This window comes from Cyprinus carpio, chromosome A21, assembly GCF_018340385.1.
Source record: "Cyprinus carpio isolate SPL01 chromosome A21, ASM1834038v1, whole genome shotgun sequence".
Taxonomy (NCBI): Eukaryota; Metazoa; Chordata; class Actinopteri; order Cypriniformes; family Cyprinidae; genus Cyprinus; species Cyprinus carpio.
Window position 1 is genome coordinate 20,553,898 of NC_056592.1, and position 25,677 is coordinate 20,579,574.

The following is a 25,677-nucleotide window of genomic DNA, read 5'->3' on the forward strand; positions in this document are numbered from 1 at the left end:
AATATGAATACAAAAATGTTGTTGTTTTTTTCTCTCTGTTTGTTTCTTATGCTCCGTCCAGTGTAATGACGTAAAGAAAAACAAAACTTTTTTTCTGGTTCTCAGGAGGATATAAGATGTTTACAGTTATGCAGCATTAACATTTACATAAACAAATATGAGGGCCTTTGATGGACAGCTCAATAACTTTCTCCTGTACGCGCCCCGCCCCTTTGTGGCCCCGCCCCCGTCCGCTGATTGGCTCTCGCACAGAGGAGGCAGTCGCTTCTCTTCACCTCGAGACCTGTTCTGTGCTCGAGACACGCAGAGTTCTGCTGTAGTTTAGAACTCTACGACAGCTGGAGTGATGAAACGCGCTCGGAGGCGTGCAGGTAAGCAGCTCCAGGCGGAGTTACTTATTTTATAAGATGTTCTTTCAAATTTAGGGTTAGGGTTAGTGTTCTTTTAATACGAGCTTAGTGTGACGCTATTACACGAGAGGTTTTTGTACAGAAGTGCATTATTTTCGGGGACTTTGTCCCACCGGGAAAAGAGGGAATCACGCAGAACAAATTCTGACCATCTACTTTCCCCTCTCACAAACTATGACCAGCTCAAGACTAATTTAAACCAGTAATTTAAACCTTTTTTCAGCATGGATATGTAATAAATGCAATATAATTTATTAAATGGTCTGTTCATGATAGATAAGTTGCATGACTGTGGGTCACAGTCCACTTTAGTTGAATTATTCAGTGCGATGAATTTTAGAGGGGTGAAAATGTGACAGCTTTGCTCTGCAGTGTTCGGAGGAAACCAGACTCTGGCGTTTTGTCCAGTTGCTGAAACTCTATCAGTCTTAATAGCATGGCATGCGAGACGCATATAAACACAAATGCAACTGCACCTACTTAAAAAAACAAAAACAAATACCTAACACACAATGCATCCTCGACTCCTGTCATACAGATTCAGAGAATGCATGAGCCAGTTTTACTGTCCTTTGGCCACAACAAAGACCCTTCCCATACTGCATTGTCATTGAAAACACCTGTATCTGTTACAGGTGCATTTATGCTCACACGCTGTAAAATATCACGTGTATAACTCCAGGAATGTCTGTTGAGGAGGTCAGGATTACAGTAATCATTTGCTCACTGTTCTTTTGCATGGAGAGACAATCCATTTATTGTTTGGGTGTTACTGTAACGTTCAGTAGCCTACATCCTTAATGCAAACTGGTTTATCCAGGCTCACGGTCACAAACTTATTAATCTATAAAATGCATCTTGAACTTCAGCTTTTGACATTGATGTTTTGAGTAAAAAAAAACAAAACAAAACAAAGCATTTAATTTAGAAACTTCCTGTTTGATTATCAGTGCAAGTTTCAAAAGCTTAAATTCGTGTTTTTTCGAATGCTGACACACTCATGTGGAATGTGCCATATGGGTCATTTACACACATTAAAAATGCCATTGTGGGCAGATGTTAGTCAGGCATGAAGGTAAACCGATCCGACACAAAGTCACCTGAGCTTTTGTTGTAACAAATATTGTCAGACGGTTAGTAGGATTGCTAGATGTACCTGTTTAGACTGCTGTCTAGTCTCGTCATCTTTTGAGTTAACGAACAGTTAAACTTCATTCCTCATTTAGGTTTTCTATGAGTGTTGAGTACAAAAGGAGAAATCTTTCAAAGGAGAAGTCTTTTAATGAAAATGAGTGGGGAAATATGTCAGTATATGCCAAAATGAATGGGGAAATATGATCAGTAAATAATGTTGTTTTTTCTTTTGTGATCCATGAAACAGAAAGTCGTACAGGTTTAGAACAACATGACATGCAAGATGAGTAAATGATGTCAAAGATACTGTTTTTGGAAAAACCACTGGATGTTTCTTGGAATCTCTTCTTATCAGTGAACGAACTGTGTAGGTTTACTTTCTTAACGTTGGCAGAGTAAGCCATGTTCACTCCAGGAACTGCTGAGAAAACAAATACCTGTGCTGGTGAAGGCCTGACCCGTATTTCAGATAGACTTTACATCAGGGAACATGCACTTGGAAGTTGAATTGGATTATAAATGAATAAATTGGATTTTTACGTATTCAGAGAGAAGCGGTAGGTGCACCTGCTAGATGCCACTATGATGCTGGTAGTTGTTGTAGGTGGTTTTTTAGGATGCTTGTGAAGGTTTGTATTTTTGTTTTTTGAGGTTGTTTGGTTATTTGTATCTGTTAGATGTTTGTCATTGTGATGTATAAAGCACAGGTCTCGCAGAAGTCACTTTCAAACCAAGCCACTTTTAGTGTGGAAATTCAGTGAGCAAAATCTGCATGGGGAGCTTTCTCACTCCCAAACTAACTCCCAAACACTGTTTTCCTTTCAAAACGACTCAGTTTCACCAAGCAGGGCTAAATCTGACCACATCTTAAAGGGATAGTTCACCCAAAGATTTTGTCATCATTTACTCACCCTCATGTCGTTGCTGTTTGGATTATGTTCTGTTCCGTTGACTTTTATTTTGATACTCTGTTCTGTTTCCAGTCGTCCCGGTTTCTCCTCTCTGGTTTCGTTTAGGTTTTCTTAGTTTCTGATTATGTGTTTATTTTTTTCTGTTTCACCAATGCTTATCACCTGTGTTTTCATTTAGTCTCTTATGTGCATGTACATAGCCCTGTGTGTTTGTATCTGAAGGTCGTTGTTAATGCGCAGTGTGTTTTGCGTTTATTTAGTGATCTTCTGTGTATTTTAGAATATGTCTTCATCGTCTAGCACAAAACATTGATAGCAGCCACAAAGTTACAGTTCCAAACCTTCTTTTTTCAGCTAAACACAAATAAGTTATGTTGGTAACTATATTATTATAACTATATAATTAGATATTACATATAATTTGGTAGTAACACAAAGAGTTGCACGTTATATTGGTGCAAATGAGTAGTGGTGATATTTATTTTGTACAACATTTGCAACTGCTTTTTGAAACTTAATTAGAAGCAGCACAAAATTAAATAGTTTCATCTGTTATAGAGACTACTGAACAGACATTTAGAAGTTGATTTAAAAACAAAGCTCTGTAAACACTTGCATTTTTACAACACTATAAGTAATGAAAAGCTCTACACACACTTGTCGTCTTTAAAAATAAAACCTATAATAATATGTGCATTTTTTTTTCAATTAATGCATGCTTTTTTTTTTACATTTGTCGTTATTTTACTTCCACGGTCCACTTTCACTTCAGTCAGGTGATTAAAATGTGAAGAAAAAGACTGTTTTAACAAAAAGAAAGAAAACCATGTTCAGGAAAAAGCTTGGTAATGTGTTTGTCGTATGAAGTGAAAAGGCGGCTGAAGTAGTGTTTTCCTAGTTCTCGACACCCCTAAATATCTCAGCATTTCATGTCCCTTCATTCTTCACGTGCTCATGATCATGTGACCCACTTGTAATTCATTAAAGGAGAGAGCTGTCTACATGAACTAGTGTAACTCATAAAGAGAAAGCAGCGTGATCCAAACGGCTCAGCTTCAGAGGGACTCCTGGAGAATGTGACTGATTGCTTCAGCATCTCTGAGTGGTCAAGCATGAAAAATCTACTGTAGGACAATGAGACGTCTGACATTATAATGCACCCATCTACTGAAAATACCATTCTGTTTGTCCAGCAAAAGTTGCACCACTTTAATGGCATTAAATCAAACTCTGGCTTGGCATGCATGAACTTGAATATCAGTTGGGGGTGAATCTAACAAATAATAAGTTCAATATTGCACATTATTGCAGTTTATCAGCCACTCTGCACAAAACTGGATATCTGAAGCTGCGCTCACACTGATGCTGATTCAGTCGGTTCAAGGTTGCTGGTTTGGTTTCTAAGAGTTTTCAACACTTGTCGCTGATGTGTCTTGTTTAAAACCAGTGTCATTTTAGCTCATTAAAGAGGTATTCAGAATGCTGATATGTGGTAGGCTTGACATTTATCCCATAATTACAGTGCATTTCAGACATATTTCAAACTCCAAGATGTCTGATTTAACAGAGAAGAGAGCAGCAGCAAACACCGCATGCCTCTTCCAACTCTCTACTTCCACGTTTTTATCTTTTTCATCACTATCTATAGTCATGCACCTCTAGATTAATTGCAAGGTGGCAAAGTCCACAAGCACTAAACTGTAGCAGTGGAGGTGAATCTGTTTTATTCCAGCTCAACTCTCTCTCTCTCTCTTTCTTCTACTGTAATGGCTGCTCTTTGTCATCAGCTGTAATTAGCAAAAGTGCAGGGACTAAACACATTCATCACATTCCTTCCATATTAGGATTTTAATAGCAGCTATTATCTTATATTACCTTATTTTTAACTTCAAGGCCTTTGTGTTGAGCTTCAAGCATTCTGCGCAGTGGGAAGGATGAACCGCTAGCAACGCTGAACTTTCCATTAGCTGTAGTTTCAAGGAAGTGCGTCTTTGCTGCTGAGATCTTTTTGAGTCTTTCAGCAGAACAAGTGCAGGTTTTTGTCCCTCGTGAAAAGAAAAAAAAATACTCAATTAATAATATTGTAATTTTTCTAAGCACATCAACAAAAATCCAGTGATGTGATTTTAATATGGTACGTGTGTGTGTGTGTGTGTGTGTGTGTGTGTGTGTATATCCAACAGTTCCTTTTAATTCCTTCACATCCAAAAAATTCTTCCCCAATTTCTTCTTTTAACATTTTAGTTCTGTTGCTTCATTTCCAGTGTTTTTTTTTTGCTTTAGTAGCTGAAAACAGTGTCATAACCTCAAATTTAAGTAATTTAATCTTTATTAATTTATTCAGTGTTTTTACAAACCAATCAGAGGACATGTACCATCTCTTCAGCTGATCAAACTGTGTTTATTTGCAAGTCAAATTTGAGAGGAACAAATGCAAATGTTAGTGTATGCTGTTGGTTGTCTTCTTGGTCTCGTAAAGTTGCAATAGTTCTATGACTTCACCTTTGCTTAGTTGCATGATTGTCTGCGATCTTAAGGTCACTGAACAGGAATCCAGAAAGGAATGTTTGAACTGTCAGAACATTAAGGTTATTTCTTCATCTGAACTAATAAAGGCTTGCCAACAGTAAAGAGAAAACCCACAATATCCAAACTATATTTAACCCCAACATCAAATAAACAGTAAAGGAATTTTAATTTGCTCAATAAAGATGAAAAGTTTTATGCAAAAGTAATTGTCATTACAAAAAAAGTGTCCTACATATTCCAGCATAGATACAATTTAGCTCAACAAATAATATTATATTTACTTAAAAAGTTTAGAAAATGTAAAAAAAATAAATTATTACGTTATTGTCATGATTGTCATGAAAATACACTCAGTCAATCAATCAATCTTAAAGGTCCTAAAATAAGCTTCACTTTCTTTTTGTGAAACTGTGTTATTTTAATATCATTGGGATACTATTATATTTTTTATTCATATTTTGAATGGTTTTTATTTTTATATCTTCTGTTTTCATTTTCATTTTAGGTAGCATTTTAGTAATTTTGTTTCTTTTAGTAGTTTTTTTTAATGTCTATAATTTTTTATACATTTCTATTTATTTATTTCAGTACATCAAGTAAAGCTAAATTTAAAATGAGAAATGTTGCATTGGCAGTTAGCTGAAATAAAAATATTTTATTTCATCTCAGTTAAAGTGATGATGATTTTTTTTTTTAATAGTTATCATTTTCGTTTTAATTTCAGTAAACTATAATAACCCTTTATAGAGGTAAAAGACCCTGATTTTGTAAGGTTCATCCTCTTGAAGTTCTCATACTCTTCTGTGTGGACATCAGACTGGTGACATGCTGAGAAAGATGAGTGATTTTTGTTTGCGTGTTTTGTGGCTGATATAATTAATTAAACCTAATAATCGAAAGCCTTTAAAAAGACTATAAAGTTACCTGGTGTCTGAATGACCTAATCTCCATAGTTTTGTATTTATTGTAGACATATTCAGTTCTGTGTGGATCATGTATAATTAGTAGTGAGCTGAATTGTTTGTTTCTGAGTTTGATTGACAGGTGAGTGTCACCTGATAGCACCTCCACCTGGCTTGGCCTCTCAGAGACTGTAATGTGAGAATTTCAGCAATTTCCACTCCCCGGATAGGATTACTTATCTGTTTCCAGATTATTTTCCAACTGAGTTGCAAAAGGAGAAAAGTGCACCTGGCAGTGTTTTGTCTTCAGCGATCTTGAAATGATTAACAAGCCTGGGGGTTTTGAAAAACATTTGGCATTGCCATTCGGTGACTTGTTTTCGTTGAGTTCCTCTGTGAGGCTTACATATTATGTAAGGGAGGATAAAAATGAAACTTTGTCCTTATGGGCTGTAAACAGAGCGTTTCTGTGTAATCGAGCGAGTGCAGTTCATCTGTCACGTAATGTGACGAGTCCCAGTCAGCACAGGTCCTGTCAGAAACACATTAGCTACTGAAGTTGAATCGTCAGAGAAAGTCGTGCCATGAATGTTAACAACCTGAGTCAATGTGACATAATACCATATGTGCTTGCATTGCATGTGTAAGTTTATCTCGCACATTCCCATCCCATGTAATCACTTTACCACTGATAAGGGCTCAATAAGAGTGCTGTTAGCTAGTTGTCATGAGGTTACATGAAAAGTGACGATGCACATCCATGCATCTGTCATTGACTTGCCAGCCTAAGTTTTATCATTCATCATTTATTTTGATTCAGCATTGCAGAAATAGTGATAATAAATGGGTATTAATGTTTTTTATAATTTCATTTTTTTTAAATGAAATTATACTATAAATATGAAACTAAAAGCACCAGTAGGTCTTAGTGAGTGAGTCATTCATTCAACCGATTCATTCAGATACGAAGCAAGTGTTTTGCTTTTAGAATGGTTCACTGAATCATTGGCTCATTCGATTCGTTAAAAAAACGCAGATTCATGCAGTATTGAAAAAGTTCTGCTGTCCCTTAATTTGGATCTATTTGCGTCCGCGAAATTGAGCAAAACAGACATTGCTGACAAAATTGTCTAAAACCCTATTAACGTTGTTTATTGAACGGTGAAATTAGTATCACATTTGCAATCGTGGAAAATCTGGAAAAGACAAAACTATTGCACGTGTGATATTGCTAAAATAATATCATATGATGTAAATATAAGACACAAACCCACACGGGGCATTTTTGCCCTCAAATCTTGAATTTGTGGCATATAACTGCATTCTCACAGGCTTCATCACTCGGTCAGTCGGCGTCCATATGCAGCCATGTGATTGTAGTTTTTACAGGTAAATGGTGTTTTTAAAACCTCCTTAACACTAATGTACAGACTCATAGTTTTATTGCTTAAATTTTAGGGATGTAAGATGCATGCAGAGATGGCTAAAAATCAATAAATATATATGTGACGATTGAAGTTGGTTGAGATGTTAAACGAATCTCGATACAGTTGGTAATGGGGGTTTATATGAATGTGTCTCTGAGGGTCTTCAGAAAACTTTAGATGGTTTTCTTCTCATCTTGTCTCTGTATGATGCATATTAAAGCAGTGTTTATTAGCGCAGTGCTGCTTTGTTCCATGAGCTCCACCTGCTGTCAGGGAGTGAATCTGCATCTCATTCAGTACGTCTGCTGTTTTGGTTTCATTCAGATCTGTTTTATGTAGTATAGTTTCACAAAGCTAATGTCAGACCTTTCTGGTTGAAATTATACAATCTAATTTAAATCAGAAACTGCTCATGTTGCATGCATGCAGCATCTTTGTTTGGATCGTGAGTAAAATGCAGTGGTTGACTCTAATTTTAAATGGAAAGGCAACAGACAAAGCCTTAGTTTGTTTATATGAAGAGATTTCATTTATTTTTTGTGTTATTTATTTGATTTGGGATTTGTTTTAATATTTCTATGTAGTTTTGTTATTATTCATATTTCAATTTCACAAAAAAATCTGAAGCATTTTGTCTGTGAAATAGTAAAAGGACTCCTTTTGATTTATAATTTGTCTTAAATCTCATTGTGTAAAAAATCGTGAGCAAATCTTATCATATCACATCGTGAGTTGAGGGAATCGTAACATCCCTATTAAATGATAAAACTCTTGACAATCTCACTATGATAAAACACGCCAGTGCTCAATAATTTATTATTATTAATAATGATCAGAAAAAAATGATTTCTCCGCCAAGTTATTGAGGTCATTAATATGTAGCATTGCAAGTCGAGATAGAATGCAGGAAATAAACCCATGAGCTGCTACAGTTACATTTTGGGTGCCAAATAAATGATTTCCAGGCATGACTCAATGTATTCTGTATATCAGTTCGAGGAATACAAGGAAACATCTTTATGAAAGGATGTGAATAACTACAATCAGATCTGTTTTGTTCTTTCTAGAGCAACTATCAGTGACAGGAAAGAAAGACACTTTGTGACGTCACTGAATTGTACAGTGAGGTAGATCACTGGAACGCCTCGAGAAAAGATTGCGTCAGTGTTCTCATCCTGACGCCTTTTGTGCCTTTCCCTAAGGACCGTCCCTGCTCCACTTCCTGTATTCTCATGGCTTCTAATTGTGAGTTTTTAGGTAATGAGAGAACAGTATCAGGGTCCACCATTATTCCTCACAGTATCTTTATCACGGCTGACAATAAGGATTCTGCTACTAGTACTTTTTTTATTCTGTTGTGTTCTTGCTATAAAGGATGGCCACTACATAGACTTCAGAAAGAATGTCAAATCTCAAAGTGGGCCATTTCCTCACCGATGCTTCTACGCGTCCGTTTACTGTCTTTTGTTACACTCGCTCTTTCACCTTGTCCTGTTACCTAAGCGAGGCAATGTTAAGAATGTGACATAATTTGGCACAAACATTTCTCTGGTTAAAGTTTAGTTCTTACATGCCCTTTTCGTGGTTTTCATTTGCATCTATAAAACTGTTCTTCTGGAGATGTTGCAAACTTTTCAAATAATATTGTGTTCTTTTAAAATGTGTCAGTGACATCAATTAAAAAAAATATGAAATGATGCAACTTTTAAAAGGCCTAATGCTACTCTACATATTGTCACAACACCTAAAACTGTTAATTCCAACATTAACATGCTAAAACGTTTTTAAAATCAAGCATTATTTATCTGTTAGTTAATGCACTGTGAACTAGCATAGACAATAAACGACTGTATTTTTATTACAGTAAGAAAGGCTAATAAATGCTGTAGAAAATATAATGTTAGTTAATGTTATTGTAAAGTTTTTACTGAATAATTATTGTGTCTGTCTTATTAACTTTGTTTTGTGTGTGTGTGTGTGTGTGTGTGTGTGTGTGTGTGTGTGTGTGTGTGTGTGTGTGTGTGTGTGTGTGTCTTTACACTTGGTTCTGTTTGCTTGACCTCATTGTTTCTTCGAGAGTAATGACTTTCAGGATTTGGATACAATCACATTTTATCCTAAATTCCATGGATTTCAACCTTAGAAAGGAACAAGTCGGATTTATAATTTTTTTTTCTTTTATTTTGTCCATTCACTAAACCCCACCTTAAAATAATTAATTGCCTTGCATTGCCAGTCTTAGCAAATACTTTGCATTGCTAAATTGCCTATTAGCGAACACTACTGCAAGTATTTTCATAATTTGCATTGATCCTGCTTTATACCGTCGCTTGTTAACTGCATTAAAAGTCTGGGTCAGAGCCAATAAAGATAATCTCAGACACCAATCCTGACGAGACCAGGTCGAAAATGTGATTGTGATGTAGATCAGAGTAAGAAAGTCACGAAAGATAATCATACATTAATAATTTTGTAGAATGGACTTCCATGCTGAATGAATAATACATGGTAAAATATTGACAAAACATTTCAGTTTGACCTAGGCGTGTGCAATACTGACAAAACATGATATTTCAGTATTTTTGGGGATTTTTTCGTAAACGATAATTAAACCGTATTTTGCTGAATGTGTGTTTTTGTGCTGGTACCTTAGCTGGATAAATAAATATGACACTAAAACCGCCAGTAGGTGGCGTTGATTAATGAGTGATTCATTGTATCATTCATTCACACAATTCATTTAAAGCAGCTGATTCATTTAGAAACCAAGCAAGTGACTGTCTTTATGAATGGATCATTGAATCTCTCAATTGATTCATTCAAAAACAGATTCATTCAGGAAAGAAACACCAATGTGTGTTGCTCTGAGACGCACAAACTGCTCCAGCAGTTGGGAACTATTTTCGTTGGCAAAACAGGAAAAAACAAGTCAAGAGATCTTCTCACCTGTTTATGAGAGCAGGTGACAAATGATGCTTAGATACTTCGAGTCTGAGTAAAGGTTAAGAATAGCTCACCTTTTTTTGTGGAAGGCTTTTGGTGAATTCAGAAGTTGAACTAATATAATATGGCTGAATAAAATCTTATATGTTTAATTTCATATTGGAATGTCTGACTTTTGATTGCAGATCTTGAAACACTGTCGTATGGACATTGTGACTTTTTATCTTGCAATTCTGACTTTTTTTTTCTTTTCAGAATTGTGAGATTTCCAGTTACAAAGTCAGAAATGTGAAATAAAAACTCAAATCTGACTTTTTTTCCTTAATAAAGCCCAGTTCTCAGAGTTGCGACTTTATATCTCACAATTCTGACTTTATAAGTCACAACTGCCAGTTTGTATCACGATTCTGAGAAAAAAAAGTCAGAATTGCAAGATGATCTAGATTTCTATTTTTTATTCAGTGGCGGAAAGAGCCTTCCATACTGTTGAGAAGAGACACGTAAAAAAAGTCTTTCTTTAATCTCATTGTTGTCTGGGAGAAACCATGGCGATTTTTCTTTCCTATGGGAACAGAATAACATTTCCTACGACAACAGCTCTACATAAGTTCTTCTTGTTCTACCAGCTCAAATGATTTTGAATGGAATAATGGGCTGGATGATGAAGTCTTTACAGTATTCGAGGGGAGGGTCTGTGCTGAAAATGTCCTGCTTGGCAGCTCTCTCCGTGCAGAGGACTCTGGGAATAAATGGCACCGGGGCCCTCTTTATTCTGAAGCTGGCCGGGAATGCAAGGCCTTTTTTTCACTCCTCAGACACCATTATCAGCGGTGAAATATTCCCTCTGCTGCACTCATTGTGCGCTCGCAGGGTGCACGTCACAGACAGGAGGCCCATCCTGCCGGCATTTGTCTGAGGAGAGATTTGCTGCGCTCACAAAACAGCCAATCAAAGTGAACTCCAGAGGAGAATGTTTTCAGGGATATGCATGCAGAGAAGTTTAAAGATTTTACCTTTTAATTTTATTTTTTTCTCTCTAAACTCTTACTCTTGTAAGAGAGGCTTGGTTACATTTCTCACAGTGTATACATCTATTAACATAAGAGAGAAGTAAACCGTATGCTACTGATGCAGCCTAGCAAGCTTTATAAATTTGTACAGGATGGTGATCAAGGGGTTTGTCCTGGATATAGAACCTCTGTTGTTTCCTCTAGCTCTTGTGCATATTGTTACTAGTTTGCTTTGCACTTCCTTCCACTTGAATGTTTCTCTGTACTCGTGCCCAGAACACTATGTAGCATTTCCTGCACACAAACACCCATGTTTCTGTACTGCAATATGTAATTAGGGCATAATGTTCTCATTGTCAATCAAGAGAGAAGTGTTTGTTCACGGTTTCGATTGAATTTATTTGCTTAATCTGGGAGCAGTCTTAAAGTTTAAAACTGATTTTTAAATTGCTTGCTATGAATGTTGTCTGGTGGTAGAAGGATCACCAAGGTTCAAAATTAACAATCAAATATGTTATAGTATATAAAAGATGATGCTTACAGGTTATATGGATCAAAGACTTACAAATATAAGTTTAAGGTGGAATCTTTTATAAAGCTGGCATTTCTCTAAAGTACATAATCCATCTAAGAGTTCTCACATGATTACTTCCAGAATGTTTCAGCCTGGTTAAAATTACATTCCAGACATTTTCAGTCAGTCCTTCATCCAAGCACCTTTTCATCAGGACTCTCATTAAAGATGTCATCATTGATCAACCGTGCCGCTGTTCATTATTTTATATCTTTCTTCTTCTTAAAAAAAAAAAAAAAAGTTTTGTAATATCTAATTGCATGCTCCTTTCATGGGACTTGTCTATAGTATGTCTAAAAATATGCATTTTTTACATTCTACACCTTGTTATATGCTTTACCAATCAGTTTCATCAGTTTCCCCATTAGAAAAAAAGCTGGGGGGGGCAAATGTTCCTCCTTACAAGCTTCACGCTTTCTTTAAACAACTTATTAGGTTAAGTCATCCTGACAGTGAGCTGGTAAATAGGACTCAAGGAAAAAGCTTGAAATTAAAATAATTTTTCACATGAAGGCTGAAATCAGATTGCTTTGGAATTATTTTAGGGGACTTTTAGAGTACTGCATTGTACCAAGCACTACACTTGAATGGAATTTAAACACATTCTTTTAGGGGAGGAAGTTGTAATTCACACACATCTCTCATAGAGATCATAGCTGCGTCCCAAATGGTTTACTTGTGCACTGTTTTATGCCATTTTGTGGTAAAGTAGTGTGAATAGAGTAAGGTGCATTCACACTGAAATCCCAGAAAGAGAAGTGCATTTCAGATACCCAGATGATGCAATTATTTAAAGTGTGCAATGTTTGAACACGTCATACACTTATCACAGCTTATCTTACAATGTGTCCTAACAATAAAAGGTATCTTTTCTATGTTAACCTAAATTTTTGTCCAAAAAGCCGTGACAAGCGACAGCGGAATCTATTTTAGAAACTGTTTCTATTTTCTACAACGTCGGGGCTGGAACAATACAAACTGTGACAATGATAATCTCGCGTCTGGTTAGGACACGGTGTTATGTAGCGAAAAGTGGCAGGCTATCAGACGATGCTAGATGACAGAATAACCTTCTAAAATTCATACACTAGATGGTAGAGTACAAAAAGCATACTATACTTACACTGTACTTCAGTCATTTGGGGCACAACTCATGTCATTAGCAACTTAATCGTTAACACCAATCAATATAAAACTAGCAATTTTGTTCACGCAAAAAAAATCTGTATTGTGATGTGTATTGTGGTCAATAGGACTTATTTTTTTCTTTCAAAATGACAGTTTTACAATTGTTTATATGTTTGTTTCTCCCAGGTAATGCCAGATTCCCATGGCTTCTGTTTTGTAACTATAGTGTGGAAATATTTCACCTGGGTCCATAATTCCACATCAGAGTCCAAATGGATTCCTATCATTTCCACTTTGAGAGGATGAGTAACCTTGACCTATACCCTCTGAGTCTTCCGGTTAGTCGACTCTCCCCGGCCAAGTCCAGCAGTAGTATTGATCAGTATACCCATCACCACAGCAAAGGGGACTCAGCCTATAGCTCATTCTCTGGTGGTTCCACAGTCCCTGATTACCCTTCTCCTTTTCTACTGGATGAGCCCCAGTCACAAAACTTGCACTACACCGATCTGAAATATGTGAAAGGTAAATACAGCCCAACCTTTCTTGATTCAGGTTCCAAGAGCATGGACCAATTTTTCCGTTCCATGGAAACCGTTGCACAAAAGCATCACTGGAGCAGCAGTGGCTTCTCTGACACTGAAGATCCACCAGTTCATACGCATCCATTTCCACCACCACCACCTCCTGCTCGTCTGAACAGTTTAGTAACAACCAGGAACCTTGAAAACTCATGGGCACGTCAGAGTCCAGAAGGACAGCTTGCTGATCTTTCTACTTCACAGCAGACGAGTAATTCAGAGGTCTGTGGTGTCCGGGCTGTGCCTGTCTATGGTTGCGCATCTTCACAGCTTAAAGATCACATCGAGCAAGACCCGGAGGACGAGATGCTTGATCCACCAAAGCCTACAAGAATTGTAAATAGATCATCCCTGCAAACCTGTCAACCAGAGCCCCTTCAACAGTCTTGTAGCAGTCAATCCGAAACCCAAAGGAAGAGATCGCATTCAGCTTATGGTGGACCCGTTTCTGAGCACCAGTGCTTTGTCAGTTCCTGCCATATGCCGCAAAACATGACTGGTGGGAGTATTCAGCACAAAGGACAGTTTTATTTTGTTACTGGAGTCTTAAAGTCGTCTGAGCCCAGTGCCGTCCAAGGTGCAGAAACCTCCAGTGAGTTGTCTTATAAAGCTCATCGTAGAAGGCAGAGTTTTCCTGATGGTCCGAGTGGTAAACTGTTTTACCAAGAGGAACACAAATGCAGTATTCAGAATGAAGATGTGGAGCATCCTAATGACAAGGCAGTTAATTCACATTTCAAGCCAGAGGAGACCTCTGAAGGTGTAGAGGACCAAAGGGTCATGAGTAGAGAAACTGGCAGGCATCACTCCACCAGCCACCCTATCTTCTATTGTGGTCCAGAAGACAATTCAGTTGGTACACTTATGAACCCTGCTCTAATTAAGGAAGACCATACCAGTCGTCCCAAGAAAGAGGAACAGATGACCAGAGTATCGAGGCGGCCCCAACTGGATATTCCAAGTGACAAGATTAGCAAGGAGACTACCCCACTTTTATATCACCTCACAGGAGCGAACAGGGCATCATATACAGACAAGTTCAAAAACAATAATGACTGTGGTATAGAGGTCAAGAATCCAGACTGTGCCAAAGACAAAGAGAAAGAGAAAGCTGGAAATGATGAGCAAACCCCACCCAGCGGTGAATATCGGCAGAGTGAAATGTCTAAGGAAAAACAACCGAAGGAATTGTTCTACCCATGTGGTACGTTAGATGACTCCTACAAGAAGTATTATAAGGAGAAACTGAAAGATGTCCAATCCAAGGTTTTGAGGGAGACTTCATTTAAAAGAAGAGATCTGCAGCTTTCTCGGCCCCACAGGTTCAAGCAGCAGACAGACAAAAAACATTTTGCTGACCCTTCCAGTCCTCCATTTCAAGGCAAACTGACCAACTTGGAGACACCTCCCATGCCACAACTACACAATCCTCAAGAAAAAGACAAAGAGTACAGGAAGGACCTTGGTCAGGAGATTGAGAAGGCCATTGAAAAAGAACCAGAGAAGCCACATAATATTGCTCAACCACAGGTGCCTCGGGTAGGGAGTAGGAAGCGTTTGACAGCAGATCAGAAGAAACTCTCTCACTCTGAGCCTGAGAAGCTACACCAGCTGGCAGATGGACCTGCTTATATGACCTGCCACTCTCTTGGCAATGAAGTGGAAGGTCTTCTCTCAGAGGGTGATCATGGTCTAGTGGCTGCTAGACGGAAGATGTTCGAAACACGGGGACGTGCTCTGTCTGCCTCCAATTTCTCAAAATCAACTCTGAAGCACCTTCAGCACGAAGCCTTAGTAGCATACATGGAACGCAAAACTGGTCAAAAGATAGCTGAGCCCCAGCACCCACTTCCACAAGTACCCAGCAACAGGAATTCAACTGCAGAGAGCTCTAGACATAATTTTGGCATTTCAGGCTCCAATAAGCTCCACAGGCCTCTCTCCGCAGGTCAGATTCTTGACTCCGTGTCAAACTCTGTTAAATACACCCAGTTCATCACTGCTAAGCACTCAAGGCACTCCAGCTGGAGAGAGGAGTCCTCTACAGCAGGGAAGTCCGCCTCTGTGGAGAATCTCCTGGACCAGCCTGAACAACCCAAGTGCTTTCGGACCCGAAGCACCTCGACTCCCCATGCTTTCCAGGTACCTTATAAAAATGTTCAACAAAATTACAGTTTTACTTGAATTTCCAGTTAAATTAATATCCATGTAGAGCTGCACGATTCTGGATAAATTGAGAATCATGATTTTTTCGTTTCAAATATAGATCGTGATTCTCCCACGATTCTGAACTAAGCAAAATAGAGGCTGTGACAAAACATTAATCACCTCATTCTATTAAAAAAAGTTTAATTAATTGGAATTAATTATTTTAAATAATTAACAAATACTTAATACTTAACAAATTCATCCATTACCGAATGAATCCGCATTTTTTAATGAATCTTGAATGAATGATTCATTGAAAATATTTTATTAAGTCACTTGTTGCCACCTAGTGGCAAAACATTGTAATCAACAAACCTTATTGAAAAGGCTAATTTGAAGCTAAAATTACTTTCAAAATATGATTTGCTCCATTTTGATCACTACCATGGACATCAGTGTTCATACCCGAACTATAAACCTTTTTCCCAGTGCTTCTGTCATAATATGAATGATTAACACAGAAATAACACTGTGTGGTTGAAAAGCTGTTTCATACCTAACCACGATAACTGCTCTCTCTGTGTCAGTGACAGCGCGAACACAGATTTGAATGTTCCGATATGACTTTGTCAAAGGTTTAATAGACATTTACAAATAAGATCATGTGGGTGTTTATATCAAAATCATGATCTTTTAACAATTAATCGTGCAGCTCTACATCCAAGACTAACATGTAGATTTTCATATGGCTATATTTTACATCATTTTTTTTCTTTTTTTCTGTAGGTTCGGAAACATCCAGATGACTTCTCAGCCAATGATAATAAGGCTATTTTAAGGTGATATATTATTGCTCTTATTGCTGAGCAGGATAGCGGTAGAGGTTAGACCTCTGTCCTGCATTTATTATTAGGGATGCGGGCCAATAATTGGTATCGGCCGATTAAAGCAATTATCTGCACCTTGGCCAAATGCTTAAAAACAGCTGATGATCAGAGCCAAATCATACTCTGTCAATCAAAATGGTGCGAAAAAACTAAAAATGTCTCTAGTGCAGAATATAGGGCTGTCAAAGTGAGCACAGTAACAACGCATTAATGCAATCTCATAAATAAAAAGAGATGTTAATGCAGGATCTGTTTGACCCCATTAAATACCCATAGTTCAAGTCACGGTTGCCAGATTTTTTTCCCTTCATCAAACACTATATATAATGCACCTACCATCCATTGATCGCAAAGACCTTTGTGGCTTTTTACTTCTGATAATAAAAACAAGTCTCAGCTCTCAAACTATGTACATTTTATCACAAATTCAAACAAAAAATGTGTTTTGATGCTCTTAAATGTGGCACGACGGATCGCTGTAGCCACTTTGTTTCAAGCGTTGGCACAGTGCACAAGTCATCACTTCCACTCAAATACATGTTATAAAGTGAAATTATATTATATATGTTTGTTTGAATAAATCTAGAAGTTTCTTTGAAAACTACCTTATGTGTAATTATGTTGTATACAAACATTTCAGTTTTGAGTGATTATTATATCTGAATATAAATAGTTTAATATAATAGTTTGGGCTCTTTAGAAAATTCTAAACTCTAACATTATAGTAATGTACCAAATGAAAGGGTTATCTGTATAGTTTACAGCATTAGTTGGAAAAAGGAAAACCAAACTATCTGTATCTGCAGCAGCAGATATCATTATGAATAATCTGCTATCGGTATCGGTTGAGAAATTTAGTATCGGTTCATCTCTGATTTTGAATTATGTATAGCTGACTATCTGTATGTTTTGGAAATTTTTTGTTGTTTATTCTATTTATATATAAAATGTTGAATTTTTTTTCTTAGTTTTAAGAAAAGTAGAGGATTGGATTGTTTTTCATAGTTGTAAGAAAGGTTCTGTCCCTGATGAGCGGCGCGTACAAGTCAGAGCTTCGAGAGGGAAATCTATGGAAGAGCTTGGTGTATCCAAGGTCACGAGGCCTGAAGCTCTCAGCAAAAGTTCAGAGCAGCTTGACCAGCTTCAGGGCATGCAGGTCAATCCCGGTGCAGAGAAGAGAATGGTGTCATTTCTTGCTGAAGGAAGGCGCACACATAGGAGGATTCCCAGCTCTGGAGAACACACGGCTGGCTCTCCGGCAGGCCCTGAGAAGCCACTCTTAACCCATTTTGTAAAGCATGTATCCTCCCATGATGATGAAATCCATACAGCTTCACACAATGGACGTAAAAATAAAGAAGACACCGTTCTGTCCATGTCCAGTCACTCCAGGCCAGAAATCAGGTATATCTGAATCAACTGCTGCATTTATTAGTGGTGCTTGCTAAGGCAAGTCTCTGTAAATACTGATACTTTTACTCATACTTGGTTAGGTGTTTATTAAGTATTACATATCAATGGGTCGCTCACATGTTCCTGCTACTTAAGCTAGTGTTATATAATAGTTTCTAAACTGAAATTGTTAACTCCAGATCACTCTAAACAAAAAACTGAGTTGTCTTTTTCCATGCTTCACACTGCTACATCTTTTCTGGGTTAGCAATTAATCTTGGGTATTAAATTTCCAAGGTTTTATGCTGTACCTGGGGTAATGTGTATTTGTTTGGGGCTTATTATGACAACGGCTTGGTTCACTCTTGTGCATCAGAGTTCATCTTAGGCATGGAGATATGCATCAGTGTTTCACATTCAGAATTTGGCCTCAGTTGCTAAACGAAATGCATTATAAAGCCACATGTACTGTCCTTCAAAGGTTTGAGGTTTTAAATGTTTTTTTTTTTTTTTAAAGAAGCCTCTTATGCTTGTTCAAGGCTGCATCTATTTGATCAAAAAATACAGAACAAAACAGTAATATTAATATGCTGGTTAATATTTTTTTGGAACTTTTTTCAGGATTGTTTGATGAATAAAAAGTAAAAAAGAACAGCATTTATTCCAAATAGAAATATTGTCTAACAATATAAGTCTTGACTACCACTTTTTATCAATTTAACACATCCTTGCTAAATAAAGGTATTAATTTCTTTAAAAAAAAAAATAAAAGAAGGAAAAAAGTTACTGACCCCAAACTTTGAACGGTAGTCTATATTGTTACAAAAGATTTCTATTTTCAATAAATGCTGTACTTTTTAAGGTTCCAAGAAATATAAAGCAGTTTCCAACATTGATAATAAAACAGCTCATCAGAATGATTTCTGAAGGATCATGTGACACTGAAGACTGGAGTAACTGCTGATTAAAATTCAGCTTTGCATCACAGAAATAAATTATATTTTAAAGTATATTAAAATAGAAAACCATTATTTTAAATTGTAATAATGTTTCACAATATTACTGTTTTTTCGGCTTCTTTAAAAAACATTAAAAATCCTACTTGTCCCAAACTTTTGAATGGCACTGTATTTCCCACTGCATACTTTAGCATAAAATAGCACAGGTTTAACAGAGCAATGTTTTAGTCAAAAAAAATGTAGTCATCAGTATTGTTATTAATTCGTTTGTGTGGCTGTATTGAAGGTATCCTTTTAATTAGCTGTTTGTTTTGATATATTAAAGCAAGGAGCAGGACGTTTGTCAAGAGGTTTCTCTGGGTCACGGAGTCACAACAGATCCCAGTCTATGGATCACATCTTCTGAGATAAACGAGGCCGAGGCAAACTATTGGCCATCTACTGAAACGGCAACTTCTGCTGAACCCCAGAATGCACCGCGTAGCCCATCTGATGAGTACGAAACCACATCTATCACAACACTTCTTAGCATTCAGGAAACAGAGTCCGGATCGGTACCTGTACTTAATAGGGAACAAGACGGGAGCATAAAGAAGGAAGACGGCCCTGTTGTGATGGAAAACGAGGTGTCGGAAGGGAACGGTCCGGTGGACAAACTGGAGTGGGAGGTGCTGGTTCGGGACGTGGTCTCAGCTGACCAATCGTTAGCTGGCATTCTTTACCCCGTAACCAATAGGAAGACGGCACTCATGCTGATGGAGCAGCTGTTGTCTGAGGACACTCTTCTGATGGAGGAGCACTACAAGAAAAAACAGGAGCAGAAGGTTAATAACCCAGAAAAGGCTGCTCACAGGTGACTGTCAGATAAACACATCAAAAGCATCTTGTCCTTTCCTAAGTTTTAAATGTGCATCTATGGCTCAAAATAAATGGCTCTGTTCCAAAACCTGCACTACACAGTAAGCTGCCTACCTAGACAGTATTTTAAGGCATCTTAACAAGTGATCTCTGCAACAAGCTAAGTGAAAAATATAATCTAAGATGGTGTTTGTTTTTGTGCACTACTGAAAAAAAGGTTTAATCTAATAAATCTATGTAATATGTATTTAACACGCTAATGAGTCAGGTCTCCTGTGTGCGTTGTGAAGCACGTTATTTGCAACAGAGCACATTTTTAGATTGATACAGAGCACTTTCACTCAAATCAGTTTTAAAATATTACAGGTCCACTGCATGTTTATTTTATTTTATTTTTTTGTTTTTAAGCACTGAGATGCCACTGAAACCTCCGTCATCTGTGAACAATGAGTCTGTCCTCTCAAACCAGAAAGATAACCTGCACAACACCGATATCATCGACAAAAAGGTACTCTTATTTCTGGAAAGTGCAATAATGCTATACTGAGTGCAACAGTGGTTTCAGAAATGTTTTTTGTACCAATTCTCACTATTAAGTTGTTGCTTTTTAGTGTGTGTATTTGTTGGATATTTTGAGAACACTTTTATTTCTTTAGAGGATATTTTTATTTTATTCTGCATAAGCATATTTTAGATCTCTTAATCCACCCAATACCTAAACTAACAACTACCTTACTATAATTATGCAGCAAAATTGGGAGTTTATTGAAACAAAAGTCATAGTTAATAGTGAGAATCGATCCCTAAACTAAAGTTTGACCATGTTTTTAAAAAAAATAATATAAAGTAAAAAAAAAATGTATAAAAGTTAAACAGACTATATCTGGCCTCTGTGTTGTGCACATGCTTCGAAAGTGAGGTATACGTGACATTTATTCAATCCTTTAAATATCTGTTTTTGCGTTTGTGTTGTGTATACAGAGAGATGAGGACTGAAGCTCTTCTATGCAAAAACCTAAAACGCCATTAAGCCTAGGGATCGACATTTTCTCAACCTTAAAATTAGAATAATGTAAAATATGATAACTATAATAACCAAGTATTTTGTTTAGGCAGACTGTTGTGATTGACCATTTCATGCTGAAATTCAAGTACATCCAAAGGGTTCACAAACTTAGTCTTGCCCCAGTATATGTTTAAGCTCAACACTTTACAAGAAAGTTCGTAACAAAGGTTACGTTAGTTAACATGAACTAACAATAAAAATGAATGGGACATTATTGTAAAGTGTTACTGTATTTAAAGTTCATTACTATATATATATATATATATATATATATGTCAGTTTAGCACATTTGAATTTTTTAGTTTATGTTGTTTTTTTTTAGAAGTAGATTAATATGTAATTTGTATGGGTGTAGGTTATTGTTTTTTCTTTTATGCCAAAAATCATTAGGGTATTAAGTAAAGATCATGTTCCATGAAGATATTTTGTAAATTTCCTACCATAAATATATCAAAACTTTTTGATTAGTAATATGCATTGCTAAGAATTCATTTAGACAACTTTAAAGATGATTTCTCAATATTGTGATTTTTTTTGCACCCTCAGATTCCAGATTTTCAAATATTGTCCTCCTAACAAACCATACAGTACATCAATGGGAAGCTTATTTATTTTAGTGAAATCACATTGACATCTAACCTCTAGAGAAGCATGTATCTTTCCCTCAGAGCTCGTAGTTCTGTCCTGAAAGCTTTATAAAGGTCTGTAGAGAAAATATGTGGGATTTTTACTTCAGAAACGTGCACTTTTGAAATCTTACGCTTACAGTATCAACTCTCCTAAATATAGATATATTGTCTGTTTTGTCTGTGAATCTTGTCACGTATAGAGACGGCTGATAGCACACATAGAGGAGCACTTGAAGTGTCTAGAGGAAGTGCGTTCCACCGTCCAGAGCGAGGAGAAGGTGAACGGAGAGCGGGGCGACGCTGTGGAGGCTCTGGTACGAGAGAGCTGTGTGTCAGCCGAGCTTGAGCGCTACACGCAGTTTATAGAGGACCTGGAGCGTGTGGTCAGTCTGCTGCTGTGTCTGTCGGCCCGTCTGGCCCGTGTGCAGAACGCCCTCAGCACTGCCGACGACAGCATGGACCCGGAGGAGAGAGTGAGTTTAGATCACACCAGGTGTTTTAATGAGGCGTGTCTTTGTGTGAATAACCAGGAGGGGCTCTAAACACACTAAAGGTTGCTAGAATAGCTTTGAGAGTGAGAGTCATGTGTTGATGGTGTCAACACTGCCTGACCGAAACCACTCTTTAGTTTCGATGAGTTTTACCATTACACTGCCCTCTTGTGACAAATATTTGAAAACCATGAGAGTTCAAACATGGCACAATTAATTTGTTTCACAAATGCTATCATAAATCTATTATTAAAATACACACTACTGTTGAAAAGTTTGGGGTCAGTAAAAGTTTGGGGTCAGCAAGCACACATTAAATTGATCAAAAGTGACAGTAAAGACGAGATTCTTCACAGGGTTGCCAAGTCTGCGGTAAAATAGAGTTACTTTTAGGGTTGTGTTTTAGTCCGTGGGTTAAAGATACCCCTCCTCCATCTCCAAGGAAAGCTGTTTCAACAAAACCGCAGGAAAAATGCAGTTGGGCTGGTTTTGTTTCGCAGACCTGGCAACCCTGGCTGTTCACTAATGATTCTATTCATAAAAGAATCCTGAAAAATATAATGTATCTAAGTTCTCACAAACATATGAAGCCGCTCAACCTTTTTTAACATTGATAATAATCAGAAACGTTTCTTGAGCAGCAAATCAGCATATTAGAATGATTTCTGAAGATCATGTGACACTGAAGACTGGAGTAATGATGCTGAAAATACAGCTGCGCATCACAGAAATAAATTACATTTTAAAGTATATTCATACAGAAAATGGTTGTATTAACTTGTAATAATATTTCACAATTTATTATTTTTTTCTGTATTTTTGATCAAATCAATGCAGTCTTGGTGAGCAGCATTTTTTGGTGTTAATGGCCTTAATGTCTAAATATATAATTAAATGCATAAAGAAGCAAATTGGCTTGGAATTGGAATTTTATTCCAAATTTTCCACTTTAATTGCTCCAGTTAGAGCTTTGAGGGCATTTCTGATGGTCTTCTCGTGCACTGAAAAGGTATTTTTTTATTTAAGTAAAAGAATGTGAAGATTGTGCTTATTTTATATTACAATTATTGGTAAAAACTAGTAATTTAAACATGAATATAATAGTTTATATTTTACTAGAATGAAATGATATAAGATTTCTGGACAAAAAAAAAAAAAAAAAAAAGTTTTCATGCTCCGGGTCATTTTGACCCAGAAACAAATGTTTTGAAAATTAAGTATTACTTTGTGTAGTTCAAAAAAAAAAAAAAAAAGTTTGGGCTTCATTTTCAACATAATGTAACTTTTCATTCTTCCGGGTCCATTTCATTTGTCACTATCATGTTGTATGAAACAAATAGTTTTGAAAATTCTCTTTAAAGATGTATTTGGTGAAACGATTGAAAAAAAAGTTTTCAGGCTCCGGGTCATTTTGACCCAGAAAAAAATGTTTTGTGATTTGAAAATGGGACAGATTTCTTATATGTTACCCTGGAGCACAAAAGCAGTCTTAAGTCTCTGGGGTATATTTGTAGCAACAGCCAAAAATACATTGTATGGGTCAAAATTATTGATTTTTCTTTTATGCCAAATATCATTAGGATATTAAGTTAAGCTCATGTTCCATGAAGATATTTTTTGTAAATTTCCTACTGTAAATATATCAAAACTTCATTTTTGATTAGTAATATGCATAGCTAAGAATTCATTTGAACAAATTTAAAAGATGATTTTCTCAATATTTAGATTTTTTTTGCACCCTCAGATTCCAGATTTTCAAATAGTTGTATCTCAGCCAAATATTGTCCGATCCTAACAAACCTTACATCAATGGAAAGATTATTTATTCAGCTTTCAGGTGATGTATAAATACCAATTGCGAAAAATTGACACTTAAGACTGGTTTTGTGCTCCAGGGTCACATATTTTATAAATAATTTATATTTTCCTGTAGTTTCCTGTGTGTGACTGCTAACGTTAATGACAAATGACCAGAATTGTGACACATCAATAATATCCGTACGACTTTCCTCGATCCACAGCAATCGCTGGACAACCGCTACGGTCTCCTGTGCAAACAGAGGGAGGACGCCAAAGACTTAAAGGACAACCTGGACCGACGGGAGCGTGTGGTCTCCATCTTCCTCTCCAAACAGCTGACGGACACACAGCTGCAGGAGTACCGGCGCTTCATTCAGACCAAGGCCTCTTTACTCATCCGTCAGAAAGACCTGGAGGAGAAACAGCGTTTAGGAGAGGAGCAGCTCGAGGCTTTACTCAGCAGTTTACCTCCATGAAACTGCTCCAGAAACTACCGCACATGGCTGTCTAGTGCCTGAAGGTGTCTTTTGTGGCTGTTTGTTTTACAGAGAGATGCTATATTTGTGCTGTAGTTGAGCTACTCTTAAGCTGACTTTGGAAACCATGGAAAGCTTTATTTAAGAGCCCAGGAATGGTTCACTGAGACCTTCAAGTAGATGAATGAGAAATGCACTTATTCAGATATGCGTCACAGAGCACTCTCAAATCAAGACCAAAAAAAGGATGAAAGAAGCACTTTTGATAATAAACTGCACATGTTGTAATCGATCCCAAGCGTTCATTCGTATTGATTTCAGGGCTTCATTAGTTCATTGGTCAACATAATGTAACTTTTCATTCTTGCCCTTTTGTCCTGTAATTTCATTTGTCACTATCATGTTGTATGTATATTTAATATAGTTTTGAAGATTCTCTTTAAAGATGTATTTGGTGAAACGATTGAAGTCTTTATTATTTTACTGCCATCATTGCCAGTGTTGGGGAAAGTTACTATTAAAAGTTATGCATTATAATATTGCGTCACTCCCATAGACTGTATGTGTTGTGCACTTTAAACTCTTTCAGTGTCTTAAAATATCATTAGACCACCCAAACCAGCTTTAAATTGCCCTGACAGCACGTTCATCACGGAGACGTCTATTTGAGTTTTTGCTCATCTGCGATACATCTATAGCACGTTTCCTATCAGATGTCAAATAGACATTTAGAAGATGTCTTTAAGATGTTTTTGATTTAGAATGCATGTAAAACTAACATCTTAGAGATGTCTGTCAGATGTTTGTACACAGCAGATGCTTTCCAGATGAAGTGATCTTAAACAGGAATATTTCTTTAATATGTTTTTGTTTTACTTTGTAGTTGAATAAACAAACTGAAGTTTGTTTTGGCTTTTGGTCACCGATAAGTCATGCACATGAAGTTCTTGTTCATATGGCCTGAAAAAAACAAACCCTAGTCATATGAAAGACCTAGTTTTCTACAGAAACAGCACCCAGACACAACATGGATGCATTTATGATAGTCAGAAACTATTATCAGACCACCAGCATCTGTTTCATCTGACACTGAGCAATCAGATTGTGCTTTGAACTGACAACTGCTGGATGTGGATTTAGCAGTGAATGAGACTGTGTGTCAATGAGCACTTGTGCACTATCAGCGTGCTGTGAATGTTAGTTCATCAGTGACGCTGTTTTGTCTTGCTGCCATCTTGTGGTTTCCTGAGTGTTGTGGTTGCTTTTTTATCTTGCCGGTTTCAAGCTTATTGTTATGTGGGATGCATAAATTCCATAACCTTTGTTTTATTGCGAATAAAGTATGTAAATGACATTCCCTTGCCGTGCATCCTAAGTGTTTCATAAGAACAAGACAGATGATATTAGTTAGTGTGGTGTGCG

The 25,677-nt window shown here is 37.0% G+C and overlaps 1 protein-coding gene across 1 annotated transcript; it reads left to right on the forward strand.

Annotated features, from left to right (window-relative positions):
- Positions 1-264: 264 nt before the first annotated feature.
- Positions 265-25,609, forward strand: LOC109061326 (protein Shroom1-like). The gene is made up of 8 exons (XM_042711517.1): positions 265-371; positions 13,155-15,691; positions 16,484-16,536; positions 17,590-17,988; positions 19,261-19,788; positions 20,202-20,301; positions 21,689-21,961; positions 24,001-25,609. Exons 2-8 carry the CDS (start codon positions 13,241-13,243, stop codon positions 24,253-24,255), a joined length of 4,059 nt encoding a protein of 1,352 aa, XP_042567451.1. The 5' UTR covers positions 265-371; positions 13,155-13,240; the 3' UTR covers positions 24,256-25,609.
- The last annotated feature ends 68 nt before the right edge of the window (positions 25,610-25,677 follow it).